General features: G+C 34.4%; 1 protein-coding gene across 1 annotated transcript; it reads right to left on the bottom strand.

Moving 5' to 3' along the window:
* Positions 1-509: 509 nt before the first annotated feature.
* Positions 510-21137, bottom strand: LOC142619534 (transcription initiation factor TFIID subunit 5). Its single transcript, XM_075792667.1, has 19 exons — positions 20814-21137; positions 18997-19078; positions 18827-18905; positions 18512-18609; positions 18360-18416; positions 11938-12025; positions 11735-11844; positions 10246-10353; positions 9906-10057; positions 6970-7080; positions 6780-6849; positions 6658-6697; positions 2461-2625; positions 2277-2353; positions 1651-1767; positions 1264-1529; positions 1081-1176; positions 876-951; positions 510-776 (listed from the first exon to the last, which is right to left on the bottom strand). The coding sequence occupies exons 1-19, from the start codon at positions 20996-20998 to the stop codon at positions 723-725; spliced, it is 2031 nt and encodes a 676-aa protein (XP_075648782.1). The 5' UTR covers positions 20999-21137; the 3' UTR covers positions 510-722.
* Positions 21138-22072: the final 935 nt, after the last annotated feature.

Here is a 22072-nt window from a genome sequence, read left to right as displayed (position 1 = left end):
GACTTCCTTGCTTGGTGGCTAAGGCGTTAGACATAGATGGTGATAGACCCTCTCCCCCTTAGTAATCCTGTCTTTGTTTCAATGAAGTGGTTATTTAGCACCCAAAAAAAAAAAAAACCCTGACATGCAACATTTGGTATTAACTTTGAAACATACTGGTATAAAATTCAACATTAAGGCCTAAAAATGACATCCCAAGGGAATAGGCACAGAGTATGTTGGGGGAGGGTGGGGGTGTTGATTGCGCATACTGATTTTATGGATTATGATCCAAAACCAAAGACAAGAGGAACGCTCAAGTTATCCAAAATATATACATATATATATACATACATACATGCATATATATATATATATATATATATATATATATATATATATATATATATATATATAAGCACAGGAATCTTCTCCATGCAAAGAATCAAATTGAAGATAACTATGGCAGCTTCCAGAACTTGAAAAAACTACTTTGGGGAGAGGAGAGAGAGAAAGGAGCATCTTGGGCATAGCACAACAAAAGGCTATTATAAGCTAAGGATCTTCAAATTCTTCCAAAATGCAACACTTTTTACATAACTAACAATTTACAAAGAAAATTCTGCGACGTTATACAACAAATTTTCATAAAATAAATCTGAACAAGATAAGGGACATTTGACCAAAATTTTAAATATTTCAACATAACCTGATCCCTCAGGTCATGTCCAGTGGAGAGCATTTTATACACTTTTTGAAAGGACTCCAGCTGCAAAAAGAAGATTTCTTCGAGAAAACTGTGGAAAACAATATCACATCATTTAGGAAATCATTAGAACATATGGCAACCACAATTTTGAAAGAGAAAAATGAGGCAGTTTTGCTTTGTGATTTACCCGCAATGCATAGATGGGGCTAGACTTGGTTGGAAGCGTTCTCAACGATCTTAGTCGGTTTGTATTTCCACTTTTGCTGATGAAATTCAAGATTCTTGTCAATCTCTCTATTCAAAATTAGTTCTAAAGATGCAAGAAATGCGATAACATCTAACAGTCCTTGTCATTAGTCTATTTAAAATGAATCGGATTTGGATGTTCTTACTTTTCTTCAGTTCTTGGCACCTTCGTACTTGCAGTTACATCCCATAATTTTACAGTGCAATCAGCAGACCCAGATGCAAGAAGTGAGCCTTCACAACTGACATGAACAAGGAGGGCTTAACATAATACGTGTAAATTAACAATTCAAGATATTCTGTTTCAGGAGAAAGAAAATGACATCCACCTGAAAGCAAGTGACCATACACATGAGGTGTGACCCATTAAAGGTGTGACACAGCGACCGCTTGAGAGATCCCACATCATGATTGCTCCATCTTCATCACCAGAGGCCATATACCGACCATCAGATGACATTGCCAAAGACAAAACCATACTCCTGTGACCAATAAATATTCGGACACACTCCCCACTTTGTACATCCCACAATCGGACTGTTTTATCACTAGAGCCAGTGGCAATGTAGTTGCAGTTGACATGCCATTGAACACACTGAAATAAAATTGTCCAACCCATCAGATATAACCAAACATCTTACAGAGATTGACATTTGGTGGACAGTCAGTAGGCAAAAGGTTATGTGCTTGTCTGTGTGTAAAAGAGATCTACTTACATCGACATCAGATAAGTGCCCTGCCATTATTCTTAAAGGCTGTATTCTGTCCATGGACCAAATCCTTGCTGTTCGATCATGTGAAGCGCTGGCAAAATAATGTCCTAGAGGACTAAACTGAACCAAGAAAAAGAGGAAAACATGCAATATTAATGTATTGAGAGGGATACTTAAGTTAAAAGAAAATTACTTCAACTGGAAAATGTAGAGGTGAAAAACTATAGTGCTCTTATGCTGAAGGTGACTAGGAACAACAGGCTTTGATTCAAATGTTTTTTTATGAAACCTTGGTTGCAAGCAAAGTCTAGTAATGAGAGTAGAAACACAAATTCACATAATAACTAATCCAGGGATTACTTCAAACAATTGCAGAAGTACATAATATTAAACCAAATGGCCAAGGGCATAAAAATATAGTATTATTAATTTGAGAGTTGACCTTATCTGAATAGGGTTATTTGGATGTGACAGCTACCCAATTCTTGGTTATGATTATAATTAGTGTAATGCAAAAAATGAGACTCATTGGTGGTACTAGATCCATATGAAAGAAATTAAGATTTAGGTAGCTATTGTCAGAAGACATGGAAGTCATAAGAAAATCAGGTTTACATAATCATCTTTACCTGAACATCCCATACAGGATAATTATGGCCTTTGTAGCAGACAAGATTTGCATTCATTGTAGTGCTCCATAACCGAACTGCAGCAGAGTAACATAACTTTTTACTTTTATATAGTAGTGTCAGGCTGTCAACAGAGAGAGAGTTTGAGCCAGTCATCTTCAGATGATAGTCTAGAAGAACACACCTGTCGAGTCTGCTGAAGAGGAAAGTAAAAAATCCCCAAGAGGGCTAAAAGTGGCAGAATAAACTGGGCCCGAATGACCCTGAAATAATGTATAAGATCTTTTCCCGCCATTTGACCCTAAAACATGTTCACTTGAAGTAGTATCATTTTCACCCTGCAAAACAGCTGACACCAACACCATTCAACATTGCTGTTTCTCTTTAATAAAAACATCTAAGCAGTAACCAAACATACAGTAGCATATGCATAATCCTGTTACAAAGAGACAGTCAATTGCCCATTAAAGAACATATGACACTAAGACAGCCAGCAATGCTGTATATAAATTTACCAAGAGCATTACATATATTTACTCCCCTTGGCCCAAAATGAGTTCTTCCTTGAAAAAGACATGTTCGTAATAAGTGATAAATGATTGTATTGAGAACTCACATTTTAGTCTATGATCTTCAAAGTTGCCATTCTACTTTGTTCAAAGAAAGAATAATTACTTTTAAGGAAATGGGCAATATAAAAAAATAAAAAATAAAACAAGGATACACTTTTAATAGATTCTGTAAATGCATTTCAGATATGCATAAGGGGAGGTTGGGGTACTTTTTCAATCTTTACAAGATTTGAGGTGGGCAAGGGCACCCATGTCAAATTTTGGCATGCATTGTGACGTGGAGATCAGGTTCTAAAGGACACTTTTTTCGGAAATGTATGATATTGCATATAATAAGGAGGCTTCAGTGGTGTATGACATGCAATGTTCTAATGGTAATCTTCTTCTTTTTGATAGGTATGTTCTAATTTTATTCTTCATTGGGGACATTAGCTTTATTAGAGATGCGAAGGATTGGGAGTTTGGGTCTCTAGTTTCCTTTATGGATATCCTTTATTCTACTAAAGTAGGGAGTAGAGGAGAAGGTTTATTATGTTGGAACCCGTACAACGCTATGTATTGGAAATAAAATCTTTTCTTAGCGGCATAGCTCAGCTAGCATTCCTCCTATAATAATGGGACGGAGGGTAAGGTTGTGGATATGAAACCCACTCAGGGACGGAGGGTAAGGTTGTGGATATGAAACCCACTAAGTGGATAAATTACCAATCATGATAATAAAAATAAAAATAACACTTTACAGAGCGTCTTTCCCATGGAAAAGCATTTGGAAGTTCAAGGTTCCAACTAGAGTGGCTTCCTTTGTTATAGACTGCAGTTTGGGGAGAATCTTAACTAAATGAAATGACATAATTATGATAGATTGGTGCTGTATGTGTAAGAAGAGTAGCAAGCTTATTGAGCACTTGCTTATTCATTGCGGTATTGCTAGGGAATTGCAGAGTATGGCTTAAGTCTTCAGGATTCAATGGTCATGTATTGGAGTGTGATTGATCTTTTCACTTCTTGGCGAGATTGGTTAAGTCCACATTAGAGCATTGGCATATGGAGTGCAATTTCTCAGTCTCATGGTGCATTTAAAGGGAATGAAAATTCCTGGAGCATTGACAGGTGTGAAACATAAGTTCTAGACCTGAAACTCTTGTTCAGAAGATTTTTATAGGAGTAGATGGAGACCACAAGACACACTCTTTCCAAACTTCTCTGAGTTGCATGATGTTTGAAATTTTCTTTGTTTATTGTTTGTGCATCTCTTGTACAGTTCCCAAGTACTTGGTAATTGATGGGCTATGCCCCTTTTATACCTTTTCAATTACCATTTACTTTAAAAAAAATGGGGTTCTATTGTAGAAGTTAGGGTTAGTTATGTATTCAAGGGCAGAACTGTAATCTTCATAACTCCTGTGCATTAAGGTTATTTTGGTAATTGACTCTAGAATTTTGTCTAGGAGATTTTAAGTTCTCTTAGGTTTATTTCCTTTTGAGTCCAAGTTCATCTTTTATTATCTTACTAGGTTTTTAGCTAATTAGTCCAATTAGAAGCTCTAAGGCTATTTACAAGAAAGAGTTCTTATATGTTTGTGCTCAATGTGATAAAGAATTAACGGAAATGATTGATAGAAACAAGTGTTTTGAGTATTGAAGCATGTTGGCCTTAGTTTGTTTCAACCTTTGTCTTCCCTCTCCTCTTCAGCATTCGGTCATTATTCATACATAATGCTCACATGCATTATACATAACCTTTGCACAAATTTAATCTTAAGCTCCATTTATTTCAGCGTAAAATGTATTCCAACAAAAAATATTTTCAGTGGTAAATGATTTGTTTTTTGTTGCAATCTAGAAAATAATTTTTTAGTGTTTGGTTGTACTGCAAATTCCCAATAACGCTAGCAATATTAGGGAGGAAAGTGGTGGTGGTGGTGGCAGGGGCAGATGATAAATGACAACAGGTGGGTGGTGACCAGTGGTCAGTGATGGTGGCGACTGTGTTTGGTGACCAATGGTGGTTGGCAATCGATGGCCAATATGGTAGAAGATCAATGTCCGGCAGTCATTAAGTTGAAGATAAATGCCCGGCAGTCAATAATGCTTAGGCAGGCTACAATTGGTCAGGCATAGTGCAAGTATAGTGGCAACCAATGGCCGGTAGTGGGTGGCAACAATGGCAGGTGACCAGTTGTTGGTTGCTATGGTTGGGCTAATGACGATTAGTGGGTGAGTGGGCTGTGGTCATCAGCAGTAGGTGGTAGTGGCAGCATAAAGGAGTTGAACTTCAAAGGGGTAAGGCTTTTTCCAGAAGTGTAATTTTCCACTGACAATGGAAAGCATTTTCCATTGGGTAACATTTTCAGTTGCACCAAGCTACCAAAAAACAAGGAAAACATTTTCTCAACTCTTTTACAACCTTAAATCAAATCTTTTGCCTTCCCTATCAACCATCTCATTCTTGAACCCTACATCTGAAGTTTTAAATTCTAAATCAACAAATTCTCTAAACCTCAATACTGCAAACAAAGATAGATTCCCCAACCTTCCGATGTCAAAACCCCCTCCCCAAATGTTAAAATTAGTAAAAAGCGCACCCACGCGTGCGTGTGAGTGTGTGTGAGAGAGAGAGGGGAATTCCTCTTTGGGAATTACTTTGGGAATTCCTCTTTTTTTTGGGAGGGGAGGGGGGTGGGGGAAGAGGGGATGGAGACGGCATTGCCTTGATGTTCGCAAGTAACTTCATAATACCTTTCATAATGAAACTAGTACTTTTAAGAAAAAGGAAATAGGAAATATCACTTTGGGTAAAAGATAAGTTTTCTACTTATCAAAAAAAAAAAAGATAAGTTTTCTATGCACAATGTGTAAATCAATGCACAAAAATAATTGATAATAATGGTTGAACAAATCTTTTAATCGAAATGGTCCAATGATATACTCCTACATCCAGTTCATCTTAACAATTGAATTAATGTCAAACCTTTAAGTGCAATACTTCTTGCGGAGAATTAAGAAATTGACCATAAGCAAACAAAGCATGTCCACATGCAACATAGTTATAAAAAATATATATATAATCTGCATAACAATATCAAAACCAATCCTGAATTTAACAGTTCTATAAAAAGCATTGTCAATGAGCACTAACTCAAATGGCATTTCCTCTCCTTGTAAGAATAAGGTGGAGAGTGAGGTTGTGGATTCAAGACCCACCAAATGTGTGCATTTACCAATCAAAAAAAAAAAAATTTATGAAAAGCACTCTCCGACAAAAAAGTTTTCTTAATCCTCATATTCCAAAACTATATTAAAAGACAATGCTACTCTATTGGTTAGCAGAAGGTGATCCTCCATGAAATTCAGCACAATACCCTCATGACACTAACACAATAATTCTTATAATTCATAAATTCCTCATGCACAAAGAAACATGAATTTTTTTTTAGATTCTTTACATAGAAATAGACTCTTGAATAGTCGAAATAAGCTTCTTCTACAATTTTTTGGGCACATCAACTCTATATCAGGTCTTTTTTCTTTTCTTTGACCCCAAAGGGAGGGACAAGGGAATATTCAAACTAGTGACCTCCAATTGTGCTAACCCTTGGAGTTCAACCCTATATCAGGTGTAAAGTATATGCATCAAAAAAAAAAAAAAAAATTCTTGATAAGTTATATGCATCAAAAATTTAGATCCTATTGCATTAACGCTATTTTGCAAATCTAAGTACATAGATTCAAACGATAGTATGTTGCAAGCCAAAATAAGGAAGTAAAACTCATTCAATGGAAAGTAAATTTAATTTTTACAAACTTACAACCAACAGCTTCTTGTCCAAGCTTTGCCATGTCCCAAACCTGTGGAGGAAAAATTTCAAAAATTAGCAAACATTAACCACAGCAAGAAAAATATTGGTTATGATATCTGATAAGATACAACCTTCAATGATGAGTCTGAAAATCCACCAGCAACCAAAGAACCATCATGGGATATTGATGAACAGTTTAAGCTGGGACAATTTATAAAATTTAAAAAAAAAAATATATATATATATATATAGGAATTTGAGTATCAAATATAACACAAGAAACAAAAATTAATCTTAAACCATCAAAGTTATGGAGATTACCCATTATGTGTGTTGATAAATGTATAGAAGTTGACAGATGGCAGTGAAACACTACTCAACTGTACACGGTTTCTTAGGTCCTCAAGAATAGACTTTTCTACCTCTGTTGAACTGAAGCAATCAATAAAAGATCAATCAATGGCCTGCAGCAGAACTTCAAAATTAAGAGCATTGTGGACTCTTACACCAAGATCCGTATCCAAAATTCATCCAACAAGTCTTATTTAAGAAAACATCAGCATCAGAATCATAACACAATGAGGACAACTGGATTTTATTCCACAGCATATATTCTAATAAAATGTGAATGCAATTAAATTAGTATTAATAAATGTAAGGGCTCAACCAAACCCACATCTAACCTGGCTTGCAAATCTTACACTATGTTTGGGAGTTTACAAAAGTAGAGAATGGAATTGAAGGGACTACGGTGTATTTTCTCTAGTGTGTGAGAGTTATCAAAAAATGAATGGGATAGAAATAAATATAATTTTACTACTATTTCATACCCTTCACCTTTTATTATTTTTTTCAGAATAAGAATAAAATTGATATTTCACCTCCACTTCATTAAAGGAATGAGTTTTTTTTTTTGGGATAAGTATTAAAGATTTATTGATACCAAAAGAGAGACACCCAATTACACAAGGAGTATACAAGGGTGTACAGATCAAATTCAAAAAGTACAAAAATCAAGTAAATCCAAAATTGAAGAAAAGGGTGGTTGTTTTCTCCACACTGAGAACCAGTCCAATAAGGTTCTAAAAAATAATAGCTTTAGATCACGCATAGAATGCTCACTGTCTTCAAAGCACCTACTATTTCTTTCCTTCCTTCCAAAAACACCACATCAAATAATGACGAACAACGATCCATATATGTGTGTGTGTATATATATATATATATATATATATCCATTACGATGGCTACCAAATTGAGCTTGCCAGATGCAAGAAGCTCAACAACAGACATTGGCATAACCCAACAAACTCCAAATAGACCAAAAACCATATCCCACAGCTCCATAGCAACCAGACAATGAAGGAATAGATGGTCAACATTTTCACTATTACACTTGCACATATAACACCAATCCAAAATGCATACCTTTCTTTTCCTCAAATTGTCAATTGTCAGACATTTCCCCAAGGAAACAGTCCAAACAAAGAAAGCCACTCTAGAAGGAATCTTTTGTTTCCAAATGCTCTTCCAAGGGAAAAATTGCTCACTATGGCCAGCTAGAAGATGGTAATACGCACTACCCATAAACCCCTTACTGTTATTAGGTAACCAACATCTGTTATCCCCCCAATCCCCCTTACAGTTGTGCCACAAATGGTATCCATGAAGCTCCAGAAAGCTTCCAATTCCCTATTATGCACATCCCTACAAAAATGTATATCCCAATGAAGGACTCCATTGGCGTACCTCATTAGATCAGCCACACTTGCCTCTTTGTTTTAACAAATTCTATATAATTTAGGATAACATTCTGCAAGAGAAAATGTTCCACATCATCGATCTAGCCAGAATTACACTTTTGATCCATCTCCAATTTCATACGAAACAAACCGAGATAAAGGAATAAGTATTCTTCTCACTTTTGTAAGGAAAACTTAAGAGGGAATGGAATGAAATGAGTATTCCCTCCTAACCCTTCCATTCCATCCTACCAAAAATTAGGGTTGTAATGATCCAAATTGTTCATAAATAGCTTGAGTAAAAAATTGTTTATGTTTGTTTGTTTGTTTAGTAAACAAGCCAAGTTTAAACCCAACTTTGGGATTGATTATTAAACCAGCCAAGCTCAAATATAATAATATGTTCGTAAACAAGCTCGTGAACATAAAAGTTTGAATTAACTATAAATTTATATGTATACTTGTCTAAAAATATATTTCTATATACTTGAAATTTGGATGTATAATTTTGTAAATTGGTTCATATGATAGAAAATTATTTCTTGTAGTAAAAATTCATAGATTTGTAAAGGGGTAAAACATTTTAGTCATGAATTTACTATATATAAGAAAAGAATAAATTAATCAAGTAGCTCGTGAACAAGCTCGAGCTTGCTTGACAAGTAAATGATCCAAGCCTGACCATGTAATCTTGTTTGGCAATGAGCTCAAGTTTAGCTAATGTTCAAAATAAAATTAAATGGACAAACTTGAACTTTTAATACTCATCTCAACTCCTTAAAATACCCTACAATCCATTCCTTTCCCCCCTCTCAAACAAGCTATAAGATATCTAAATACTTAATTTACAGGGTAATTTTGAATTCAAGATATGATTTAAATTCAAGAGTTTAAGTCCCAAACGTAAAAGTCCAATCTAGCATTATTGGCCACAGCAGAGAAGCTCAATATATCAATGAATCTTTTAAAACCAACACATGTGAAGCAAGTATTTAAAAAGAGTACAAAAGAAAACTGATTCCAATTGATTATGTTCCAGTTGACTGCACTAAAAGTAATCAAGTAATCAATTTACAATTTAGCAAGAAAGAGAACTCATATTTTGTTGGAGGATAGTGTGATGACGGTTTTTTTTTTTTTCTTATTCTAATAGTTTCATATTCTGGTACAAGTCTATAAAACTCAGTAAAGAAAAACCCCACCAATACCATAAACAATTTCATATTCTGAGCCAAACTATAGATATATGATTCAATGAAATAGAAGTTGATTTTTTTTCAATAATCCACTACTTAATAATACACTACTTAATAATAGAAAGAGATTTTTAAATCTTTTCTGGCACCAGTCAAACAATTTGATAACCCTATATACAGTCCTCAATCGCCCCAATCCTTTGGTAATTAAGAAGTACAAAAAGGGATAAAAAGAAACATTAAAGCATGGTTTCTGCTCATAGCTATAACCTTTGTGTAATGACAAATAAAAAAGATAACAGAGTATTCCAGAAAATACATTACTGGCAAAGCAAGCTCTGGTTTAACTCGTGGTGCCGTAATTACAGCATTGACCTCCGGACGCCCAGTTTTCCCCGTTGCACTTGCAGCCTTGTCTTTCTTTAACTTTTTTGTTGACGAGCCTTGCTTTCCTCCTTCAACTGATCTTTTCTGAACAAGAAACAGACAACACAAAAGTTGAGAAAAGGAATCCTGAATGTGAGACCATTTATCAAAAAGGAAACAACAATATGACAGAAAAAAAAATATATATATATATATATATATCATTGACAACTTAGTCAAGTATATATATTTAGATATGGGAAAAAATCAAAGGGATTTTAAGAACAATATACCTTATTCTCATCCAATTCCCCCTCTTTTGTTTCACCTTCAGCCTTTTCCGAATCTGAAAGCAAGACCCCGCTCTTTTCCAAGCGTTCTTCTAAAGAATCTTCAAGCAGCTATAACAAATATACAATAAAGCTCAAAATTAAATAACCGACCAGAAGAAATACACATTTATTTAGTTAACCAACCTTGGCATAGAGCTTCATAGCTACATTAAGGCTGACTGATATTCAAATACCAAAAATTGCTTTAAAAAATATCATATGTAAAAGCTAACTTTCAACAATGCCTAACCCTTACAACAGCCGACTTAAGGCCAATTTGGGATGGATGCAACTTTTTCATAAGATGAGAAGCTGTAGTTGCCTAGAAAAGCAGCCAAGGGCTGCTTCTCAAAGCCACCCTAAAACCCCAAGCCACTACACAAACTTGGTGAAAAGTTGCAGCACCTTTGGAGGAACCAAACAAGCTGTAAGTGCTTCTACTTTTTTAAAGCTCAAGAAACCCTGGAAAAGCCCCCAACAAACAGAGCCTAAAACTAAAGGCAGCCATGTGTAATTTGTTACAGCACCATAGGGGGTTAATCATAAATGACTCCTTTGAAACTTACAACAAAATAAGTACAAAAACATCAAACGGCTTAAAGAATGCCTATTACCAAAAGATGGGAAGTTTACCTTCCAGTGAGCAGTCATCAACAGCATGAACGCTTTTTCAATGAGTTTAATTACTTTATTAAAATTCAACAGCACAAAAACTTAGGACCTTTTTTTTTTTCAATTGCATTCCCCTGGGGAAAAAAGTCATGAATTCAATCAAAACCATTCTTAAGAACTCAATTCAATACACCACATTGGATAAGACTCAAATTCTCAAATTTAAACCTAAAAAATTTAGACCAAGAGCAACTCAGATAATTCTTCCTAGTTGCTAAATGATTCTTTCACAGTGGTAACCTGCATGTCACACATTGACCAGCTTACTTTAATCACTCAAAAATCCCCTACAAGCATAATGAATGTATATAATACGTAGTTGAAACTATACCAAAAGAACAATTAAGACACCACATCATTTTGAAAGTATATATTCATTGAGAGCCAAACTCCTTATTTTGACAAACTCAGATTCAAAAGTTCACAAGTAAAATATTAGTGTAACATCAGAAATTTATTTTAGCAATTTAGTAAAAATTTCAGCAATATTTCCATCAACATTCAACTTAATGTTTGTATCAGCTAAAAAAACCCATACCTTAATAGCAAAAGCTCTATCAAAACCAATGTCAAATAATATAGAACACAGAACAATAGAGATATATGGAGCAGTTATTTGGCATTTCAAAAAAGATGATAGCCCAGAGTATATCATCCCACTAACTTGCAAAGATGGCCACTATACACAATTACAAGACTGCTATCCTTTTGAATTTGAAAATATATTCTCCCTTTTGATACATAAAATAAATGGAACTCGGCATCTATTATGACTCACCCCCCAATGTATTTCCTTCTGATTTATCTGAGTGGCCTCATCCTGGCTACTTCCAATAAGTGTAACAACTTCGGCATCATCAGAGATTGAGATGGGCTGTCCTGGAGAAACTGCAAAACCAGATATATAGACAAAAAAAATCTACGCCATAACCCAACATATAAATTATAATATACATGCGACCAAAAGGAAAACATTTGTACCTTGAAAGTTAATATGCTCATTTATAATCCCAAGCATTATGGTCAATTGTGTCTTGTGTAGATACTGCAGCAGAAGGTCATAGGAGTACTGGCAGGATATTTTACAAAAATATTTCAGTAGAGTTCCAACATATCTAAATGATAACCATCAAGCAACTGTTGAAGTAACATCAATCTCCACAGCGATTAAAATAAACAAGGCAACCAATAACTCATAGCAAAAAAGAAAAAGAAAACTGTGTCTGCAGATTAAAAAAAAATTATAACTAATAATTTGTAATTTCAAATACTAGTTGTCATCTATCCACCATCTAAAACTCAAACAAAGGTTGAAGTTGGTATAGCATCATTACAAATAGATATAGCACCAGAATCATTTTAATTCAAATATAGCATACATCCCATAAAAAATAAAAAAAATAAAATAAAAAATCAGATCCAAATATCTAGAAAGTAGTAATATAAGCAGATAGACATCTATCCCTCTTGCAACATCAGATCACTCCATACATCATGATAAGCAAAAGAAGATAGCTATAGCTTAAGGACAGTCTACATACATTATAATGAGCACATAAATAATAATCATTTCAGAAAATTTTAGCAAATTCTAGAGCAATCATAGTACATTAGGATATTAATAAGCATACCAATCAGATATTTGATCCATAACAAAAATAAGTCCAACATCCACTGAAATTCCCAGCTTGCATGATTTTATGTGTGATAAGCAAAATGAAGAGAATATTACCTGAAGATATAAGGTTAGGGAGTCTAACATATATACCATTTTGTGCAATCTCCTAAAACACAACTATTGCAAAGAAACAGCAGCCAAAAAATGGAGTTGAACCAAGTAGCTGTATATGATGTGTAACAATGGATGCTGTTGAAGTTACACACATGGTTTTAAAAACTGGTCCGGATAGAGAACCGAAAAAGGGAGTGGTTCCCAGATCTGCTTGGGATTCTGTCTGCAGTCCCATTGCTTCGGGTGGTTTGGGGATAAGGAAGGTAAGACTTTTTAATGAAGCTTTGCTTGGAAAGTGGCTATGGAGATTTGGGATGGAGAGGGCTGCCCTTTGAAGGCAAGTGATAACGGTGAAATATGGCTGTGAATGGGGTGGCTAGTGTACAAGACCTATTAATGGCCCATATGGTGTTAGCTTGTGGAAAACTATTAGTCGTGGATGGCCTTCTTTTTCTCACCACATTCTATATGATATTGGGGATGGCTCTAGGGTGAAATTTTGGAAAGACCGTTGGTGTGGCGAAACATCTCTTGTAGTCAGCTATCCTGAATTATTTCGATTTTGCCGAAATCAAGAGGTTAGTGTGGCTGAGATTATGAAGTTTGATAATGGAACCATGTTTTGGGATTTCAGTTTCTTTAGGGGTGTGCATGCTCAGGAATTAGAGGCGCTGGCTGGTTTCATGGATACCATATATGGTACTTCGGTGACAGGGTTTGGGGAGGATAAGATGTGTTGGAAATCCAATAGTGAGAAAGGCTTCATGGTTAAGGATTATTATAGTCTTTTACTGGGCTCTAACGACTATTCATTTCCTTGGAAAAGCATTTGGAAACAAAAGATTCCCTCTTGAGTAGCTTTCTTTGTTTGGACTGCTGCTTTAGGGAAATGCTTAACGATTGACAATTTAAGGAAAATGAAGGTTTGGATATTGGATTGGTGCTACAGGTGCAATTGTAATGGTGAATCGGTTGATCACCTTTTTCTTCATTGTCCGGTTGCAATGGATCTATGGGCTATGGTTCTCAGTTTGTTTGGAGTGAGCTGGGTTATGCCGCAATCAGTAATGGGGCTTCTAGCATGCTGGCAAGGCAGATTTGGTCGTCGTCGAAATAGGTATATATGGTTGATGGTTCCCCATTTTTATTGTGGTGCCTTTGGAGGGAGAGAAATAGTCGGTGCTTTGAAGATAAGGAGAGATCCATATCAGACTTGAAACTATTTTCTTTTAGAACTTTAATGGATTGGTTGGCTGCATTGCGGAACCAATCATTTTTATCTTTTCTTGATTTCTTAGATTCTTGTAATTTTTGTTCTTGATTGTTTCATCCCTTGTACACTCCCTGTGTACTAGGGTGTTCCCTTTTTTTTTACATCAATAAACTTATTACTTATCAAAAAATTACTGAAAATTTTCAGATAAAATTAAATCAATTTTCAAGTGAGTTTTCTCATCTTTTATATTTTATATATTTACTGTTACAAATTAATAAATTTTAAATCCATATCTATTTGGGTTAGCCAACATCTCACCCCAATTACCTTGCCCACATTTACTCTAACCCAACCTAACCATTCTGATAGCTACTAAAAAAAAAGTAAAATGTAAAAGTTACAGAATAATAACTAAACTAGATTAGTTCTTTATAAATAATAAGAAAAATATAATGTAGATGATTTATAAGAAAGAGTTATGCTAATAACAAATATGCGTTCCTATCAATTCATTTCACAACATTGAAACCCCCATGCCCTTTTTCTTTTTCACACAACCGGTCTGTTCCTATCCAAAGGAATAAGCAATCCCCTCTTCTTTCATTGATGGGCGTTTGTTCCTTAGCTCACTTGTTTCTCCTTAACCAGACCACTTAGCTTTTTATAATCTCACCATTCAATATTCTACTAGAAGCTAAAACATCTTGTTTGCTTTATAAATCACATATCTTATAAACCTGATCAAACAAGTAAGTTGTTTAATCAGGTTTACTTATCAAAAGAAAAAAAAACTGATCAAACAACTTACTTACTAGCTAGCTTATTCCCCTCATCCCTGGATACAAAAACAACCAACATGGACTTTCTAGAAACTATGCAAACTACTTCTGGTCCATTGAGCGACCTCCAAGTCCTAGGATTTCTTAGTCTGCAGAATTTTTGGATGAGAACTTCACCTCTATTAGCCCAAACTCAGGATGAAAAAGATGGAGGTTTGGAGATAGAGAAAGCAAGAAATGCAGAATTTCAGAACTTTCTACAGCGTTTTGGCATCCTCACTGAACAGGTTGAACCAGTCCGGTTCCCAGATTTGATGGACAAACTGGCAGTTTCCAGTTTTTACAATTATTTTAGATTTTCGGTTTTAAAGTGAACTGGGCCGGACAAGGACCCTGTTCACAATAGAACCAGTCAGTCTGGTCCAATTATTAAAACCATGGTTACACATTCATAAATGAAAACAAATAGAGTTGAACACAAGTAAGTGCGCGTGCAGGCATTGTTGTCAGTATCGTACAATGTGCATTGTATTGTGTACAAAAAGTTCCGTATGTGTATTGTATTGTGTACAAAAAGTTCCGTACCATAAGGGCATATCGTAACTATTCAAGAATCGTACAATACATAAGTGTGCATAGAATGAATCGTATTGTAAAATTGTACGTATTATACGATACATAGACAAGTGGGTTAAAATGAGTTTTTTTTATTTAATTTGTGCTTTTATTTGAGTCCAACAAGTTGTTAGACTTGTTTTAACACAAAATTATTGGGCTACTTAATTGAGCCCAATAAAATAACTTGTCCATGATTTTATTACCCCTCTTCTCTATTACTCCTGCAAAATTTGGACTACACACTCAACGATTAACTTTCATATTTGCAAATTTATTTTCTATATTATGAATAAGGTATTAATTGTCATTATATATTTTTATGTTATAAGTCTAAGAAACTAGAATGCCAAGAAAAAAATATAAAGAAAGTTATTAGAATAAAAGAATAAGATATAGTAAATGCTGATGATAAAGAAGAAAATGTTCATGAAGAAATAATTTCGCAAAATGATGAACATTATGATAACATTGACTTACATGAAATTGATAAGGCAAGATGATGAATATGATGAAAAAGAATTTATCATTTTGGCTCATTGTCATGTTTTATCACTTTTGAGTTTAATCAATTTGAATGTGTATGTTATAAATACATGTTAATTTGATTTATTTAGCTAGTTTTGTTAAATATTATTACATAAGTACTAATTAAATTAGTCATTAGTTGAATATATTTTAAATTTATAATGAATATAATTTTTATATGTATATTTATAATTTTTTTTATTATATATTTTATTAGGTGTTTGTGTATCTTACGATACACGATACACAAAAATCAAAAGTAAATTCACGATATGATTCACATTTTGACAACTATGTGTGCAAGTATGGTCCAAGTTATAATGCAGCCATGGAATATTAACTTGCTACTACTTTGCAAATTTGTCTATTCAACATTCACTTATGGCCTTATGAGACCCATGTGTGAAGTTCAATTGAAGTATTGAAGTATAAATCGTGTGATTTTTGAGGTCTAGGTATATGTGTTCTAGGGGTTAAAAACAGTTTTTAATTTGGGATTTTATTTTATAAATTATGGTCAGTTATGCATTCAGGCGCACTAAACTTTCTGATGTCTAGTTATATGTGTTCTAGGGGTTAAAATAGTTTTCAATTTGGCTTTATTTTACAAATTATGGTCAGTTTCATATTCCGTATTCATGGACAGACTATAAATTCTGCAACCTTGCTGATTAAGGGTATTTTGGTAATTTAGTTGAGTCCAGAATTGTCTAAAAGATTTAATCCCTTTTGTTAGTTATTCCCTTAATAGGTTTTTAGTTTACAAGTCAAAATAGAAGTCCTTTTTTTTTTTTTTTTTTTTTGCTGAGTAAATAGGGGGAGGGGGAGGGGGAGGTGGGGCTCAAAACCCAAACACTGGGCACTACGAATCGTGCCACTACCACTGGGCTAGTGCTTGAACCCCACCCAGAGTCCTGATATTACTAGTACAAGAAATAATCCACACACACACACACAAGTGTGTGCGTGTGTTCTCAATGTAATAAAAAATATAGTGTGTTTTGAGTATTGACTATTGAGGCATGTTGGCCTTATTGTTCTTTTTCTCCTTTTCTCTTCTCTTTGTCCCTTCTCTTTGATATTCTGTCACTATTCACAGTACTGTTTACTGTTTATTCTGTCGTTCACAAATCGTGAGCATATTCAATCCCCATCTCTTCTAACCTCTTTGCAACCCCAAATCAAATCTTATCTCTTTCCCTACAAAACCTTAGTCATTCTTCAACACAAAGCCTTCTTTCTAAAAGTTCTAAACCACAAATCCTCCTAACCCTAACCCACCATGAGCACACGTAGACAAATTCCCTAATTTGTATATGTTGTTTCAAAACGGGATCACCTTGCAGATGGAAATTGATGCCTTACAATCATCAAAAAAAAAAATTTAAGTTTAGTCAAAATTGGAATTCCATTCTGGTGACAAATTGAGGAAAAAGGGTTTTGCTTTTGTTTTCTAGTGTTGTATGTATCGTTATTGTGGGAAGACAGTGGATCATTTATTGCTTCATTGCAAGAAGGCTTCTCAGTTGTGAGTTTTTTTCAATCTTTTGGGGTTTCTTAGGTCTTACCATGAATGTTACTAGATTTTATTTTTGGTTGGAGGAATTGGTTAGGGAAGCACTCATCAGACTTTTAGAATTTGGTACCATTCTGCCTGATGTGGTGTATATGGAAGGAGCGTAACAAATGCACGTTTGAGGATGTGGATAGTTCAGGATACCAGTTACTTGCTTCTTTCTGTGGTTATTTGTTTAATTGGTCTTGGGCTTGGGGACTCACATCTAACGATTCCTTCCCTTTGTTCATAAGTTCTCTCCTCTCATGTAATTAATTTTCTGTTTGTTTTCCTTCTGTAGTTTTTGTCTACTCTTGTACTTTTTTTGCATAAAGTAGTATTTTTTAATAAAGACTTTTCTTACTTATATAAAAAATAAAAAGGAATTCCATGCAGAAGTGTAGTGCGATAAGGCATCATAAGCCTGAGCTATATCAATGATCTTGAGACACTAATGTGGAACATATAGGAAAAATGGCTCCAAGGTAACTTAATAGGTACTATGACTTGCTAATGACCTCTACCTCAATCGGTAATTCCTCTCTTTATAAGTTCTAGGTGGAAGGTGAGGTCATGGATTCAAGACCCATTGGGTGCATGTAACTTACCAATAAAAACAGGTGCTAGGACTTGAGTGAACTAAAATTAGAATAAAAATAACCTGCAATCATTAAAAAATTATAGGTAATACGCTTTATTAATAAAATAGATTATTTCATGCTCACAATGATGAGCACTCTATAACCTAAAAGAACTACAAAATAATAGAGATTTTGTGAAGCCTATAAGAGTGCTACTATTTGTAAGACCTCAGGCTCGGGACTAATCAAACACAGTATGAATCAACAATGTTTCCAACTGATTCTTTGATCTAATAGTCTCCTTCTACAATAGCCACTTCAAACATAATGGTACAACATTCCAAATACAAATTGCTTTGAATATTAAGAAGTTCACTCAAGAGGAACAGGATCTTACCTGACATATCTTTATTTTGACTTTGTTGTGCCTAAGAGAATGAGCAAATTCCATCTCCTAAAAAAGAATATGATCATTAGATTATTTTGAATTACAATTTAGCCATCTAAAGAAAGGGGAATGTGATATGAAAATTCTAAAATAGTAATTACCTCCAGATGAGAGGGAGAAAGAACTCCTTCCAACTTTTGAAGGTCTCGTGAGTGCATCATTTCATGGTCTTCACGGAAGCTATTGAAAAAGGTTCGAGCTGGGGATACCAACCATAATCATTAAACATATAAACATTACAGTTGTTGCATTTATGAGCAACTTTGGTGAGTTTGAAGGGCAAGATACAACATAGTAAGAAAACAACAACATTAGTCATGTAAAAATAAACACATAACAGTCGTTACAATAGTGGACCACTTCAGTTAATTTATGATTATAGATACAAAACATTAAGAAATAAGCTCAAAATATACCTTCTTGAATATGCCCTTTCACCACCAGATCCATGAAACAATGAATAAATACAGGATAAAGCACACGAATCAACTCATGCTGCATATGTTAGAAAGCCGATTTAGTCGAATCTTAAACACCGGGATTATGAAATGAATTTCCAACTAAAAGCAACTTCAAATCTAGTTACCTTGTATAAATCTAGTGAACTATAAGTCCAAGACCTTAGTTTGCTATATCCATCCTGATATCGTGCTGGAACATTCTCCAATCTGAAAAACAAGAACTTTCAGTATATAATAAGAGCAGCTTTATGAGAAAGAACAAGAGCATAAACACCCAAAAGAAAAAGAGTTTTCCAATCCATTTAATGATCGCCCTCAAAAGAATGTATTCAGTAGAAAGAGACCAAATTTAGTCCTTATATCAGCAATGCCAATTACCTGCTATAAAAATAATTACTCTAATTACCACAAACATCCTAGCTAAGTAAGAAACGAGAAATGATTCTGCCCACTTCTCATGTTCTTCTAAGTTCTAAATCATGGCACAACCAAAAGACTTTCAAACTGAGTATCTGAAATCTTTGGGAATATTGTTTGAAAAATTTAACAACTGCTCTTAGCAAGTCCAAAAAGAAGCCACTCAAGCCAGCCAGACCAATATTGAGAGAACCACACTTAAGAGCAATTTACTGCAAACAAAGGCATGTATTCTCATAAAAAGCAATGCATGTTACTAAACTGTTCGACATCTTCATTCTAGCTTATAGTGAATGACGTAAAACCATGGCACATTGATGGTCAACACCTTAGTTGGATTAAATCTGTAGTAGGTTTTGTCAACTGTTGTGTGAACATACAATGTAAAGTTGGATAGTTTTTTTTTTTTATTAGTATGTTACACACATCTGGTGGGTCTGGAACCCATGACCTATCCTCCGCCTTGCTCTAAAGTTGGACAAACTGTTCGTAGAAGTTCGTAAAAGAGCAATTTCAAATTTTCATCCTTGAAAAGAATAAACCACTGACACTTCAACAGGTAAAATTTTTCAAGTTGCGATAGGAAAACTTCAAAACTGGATGAGTACTGTAATGCATCTGATGAAAATAAATGTACTAGAATGTCATTTTATGAAAATCAATATTATCTACAATATTCAAGGTAAAAAATATTGGTACATTTGGGCACATGTTCCGATAACGATTCTAAAGATGAATATCTCAACGTATACACCAATAGCAGTCATTTTATATTTATAGAGATAAGAGTAACATGCAAGCACAAACATATTCACTAGCCCTCTCACTTTCCACTAGTTTATTTCGCATGATTTACAGTTTAAAACAAATTGAACAATGATGATATAAATACAATACCACTGACGCTCTAATTTTCCAAAAAAAATTAGTTCGCTGTATATCCCCACATAATTAAAATAAATAAAGAAATAAACCCAACTCTCACCACATCACCACATAGAGAAGTGTCAATGAACCATAGGCAAAACCAAATCTTTCCTACACGGTCCCCCTACTGTCCAACCCACCAAAGAGTAGAAGCCAACAGAGCTTTACGACCCAAAAAAAAAAAAAAAGAGAGAGAGAGAGAGAGAGAGACATCAACAGGATCCTAGAATAAAACATGGGTAGGCAACAAAAATAACCATTCTGACAAAGAAGTCTCAGAGACAATAAATCAAACACTTAAACTACAAAACGAAAAACACAGAATACATAACGCAATCGCAAAGTGTTTTTATTGACCTCATCCTCCACCTCCACCCACACCCACAACATTATACAATGATAGAGACGAATGCTACTCATAGAATAAATCAATTTCAGTGTTTTAATCCTTCTTTTTTCATGGCTTTTGAACTAGAACTCATTTGCTTTCTTTTGAACAAAGTGAGCTTCTTGTTCCTTTCACATTCTTAAAATTTTACACACACACACACACACATATATATATATAGGGTAATAGAGAGAGAGAGAGAGAGAGTACTCGGGGAATGAGAGAAGGTGCTTGGCGAAGTCAGGGTCAGTGATGGAGTTGGTGGAGATGGAAGATGAAGAATTGTTCTTGCTCTGATGTTGTTGAAGTTCTTCTTGGAAAGCGTGCTCAGCTTGCTTAAACCCTTTCTTCTTCAAATACGCTACCACGAATTTCTCTAATTGATCTTCCTCCATTTCTCTTTCTCTCTCTCTCTCTCTCTCTCTCTCTCTCTCGCTCTCGCTCTGAGTGAAACACTGGTTTAATTTAGGTATTGCAGTGTTCCCTCTTCCCTGTGAGCGCCCGGTAGTACCACAGAGAAGGTTGGTTTGGTTTGGGGCAAAAACGCAGAGTTTTGTATGTTGAGCTGACTTTTCTTTTTTTATTATTGAGACGCATCGTTTACACTAAAACACAGTGATGGGCCTGTTGGTGATTGGACCAAATCCCAGATTTTCAAATTTCAGATCCAATTGGAACTCCGTGATCCTGAAGTGGGATTTATTAACTTTTATGGTCCATTTGATCCGCATGATGTTTTTATTTGTTTGCTAGCCTTCTTCAAAACTTATTTTTAAAATCTATTTAGAAACAACTTATTTAGTTGAAATTTAAAAAAAAAATATTTGCTGAAAATGCTATAGATAAAAGCTAAAAAGTGGCTAAAAGAGCATAGTAGAACCTATAAATAGTAGCAAAATAAGCTAAACCGTAAAAAAAAAAAAAAATTAGTTTTTTAAGCCAATGTCAAATGTACACTTAGTGAGAGCATTTGCAAAAGACAATATGCAAAATAAAATATAAAATAAAGACTCAATTTTTACATATTCAAGTCTTAAAATCACCCACATTAATCAAGATAAAAATATGTAGATTTACAAAGTTGCTATAGTAACAATGTAAATTTATACTAGCACTATTCATTTTGCATTTGGTTTTTTTATTCTTCTTTACGTATTCCAAAAATGAAAGAAGAAAATGGATGGCAGTTATTGTATGTGAAGAAAGATAAACAATTTTTAAAAATTAAAATATATATAAATTTTAATGAAATAAAGTTTAGAATAGATACTCTGACATGAGTATTTTTGAAAAATGATTATATAAAATAGAAAAAGTAGATCTTCATATTCAAATAAATATAATTTTTTGCACAAGCTAATGTGAATACTCTTAAGCAAGAATGTCATCACCAAGTGCTCATGTAGCTCAAAGAGACGGCGAGTGGTCACACCAATCTCTCTCTCTCTCTCTCTAAATTTGCTTTCAAA

The sequence above is a fragment of the Castanea sativa genome, chromosome 1, assembly GCF_040712315.1.
Source record: "Castanea sativa cultivar Marrone di Chiusa Pesio chromosome 1, ASM4071231v1".
Classification (NCBI taxonomy): Eukaryota; Viridiplantae; Streptophyta; class Magnoliopsida; order Fagales; family Fagaceae; genus Castanea; species Castanea sativa.
The sequence above is the reverse complement of the archived record's forward strand: the minus strand, read 5'-3'. Positions and strand labels throughout refer to the sequence as shown.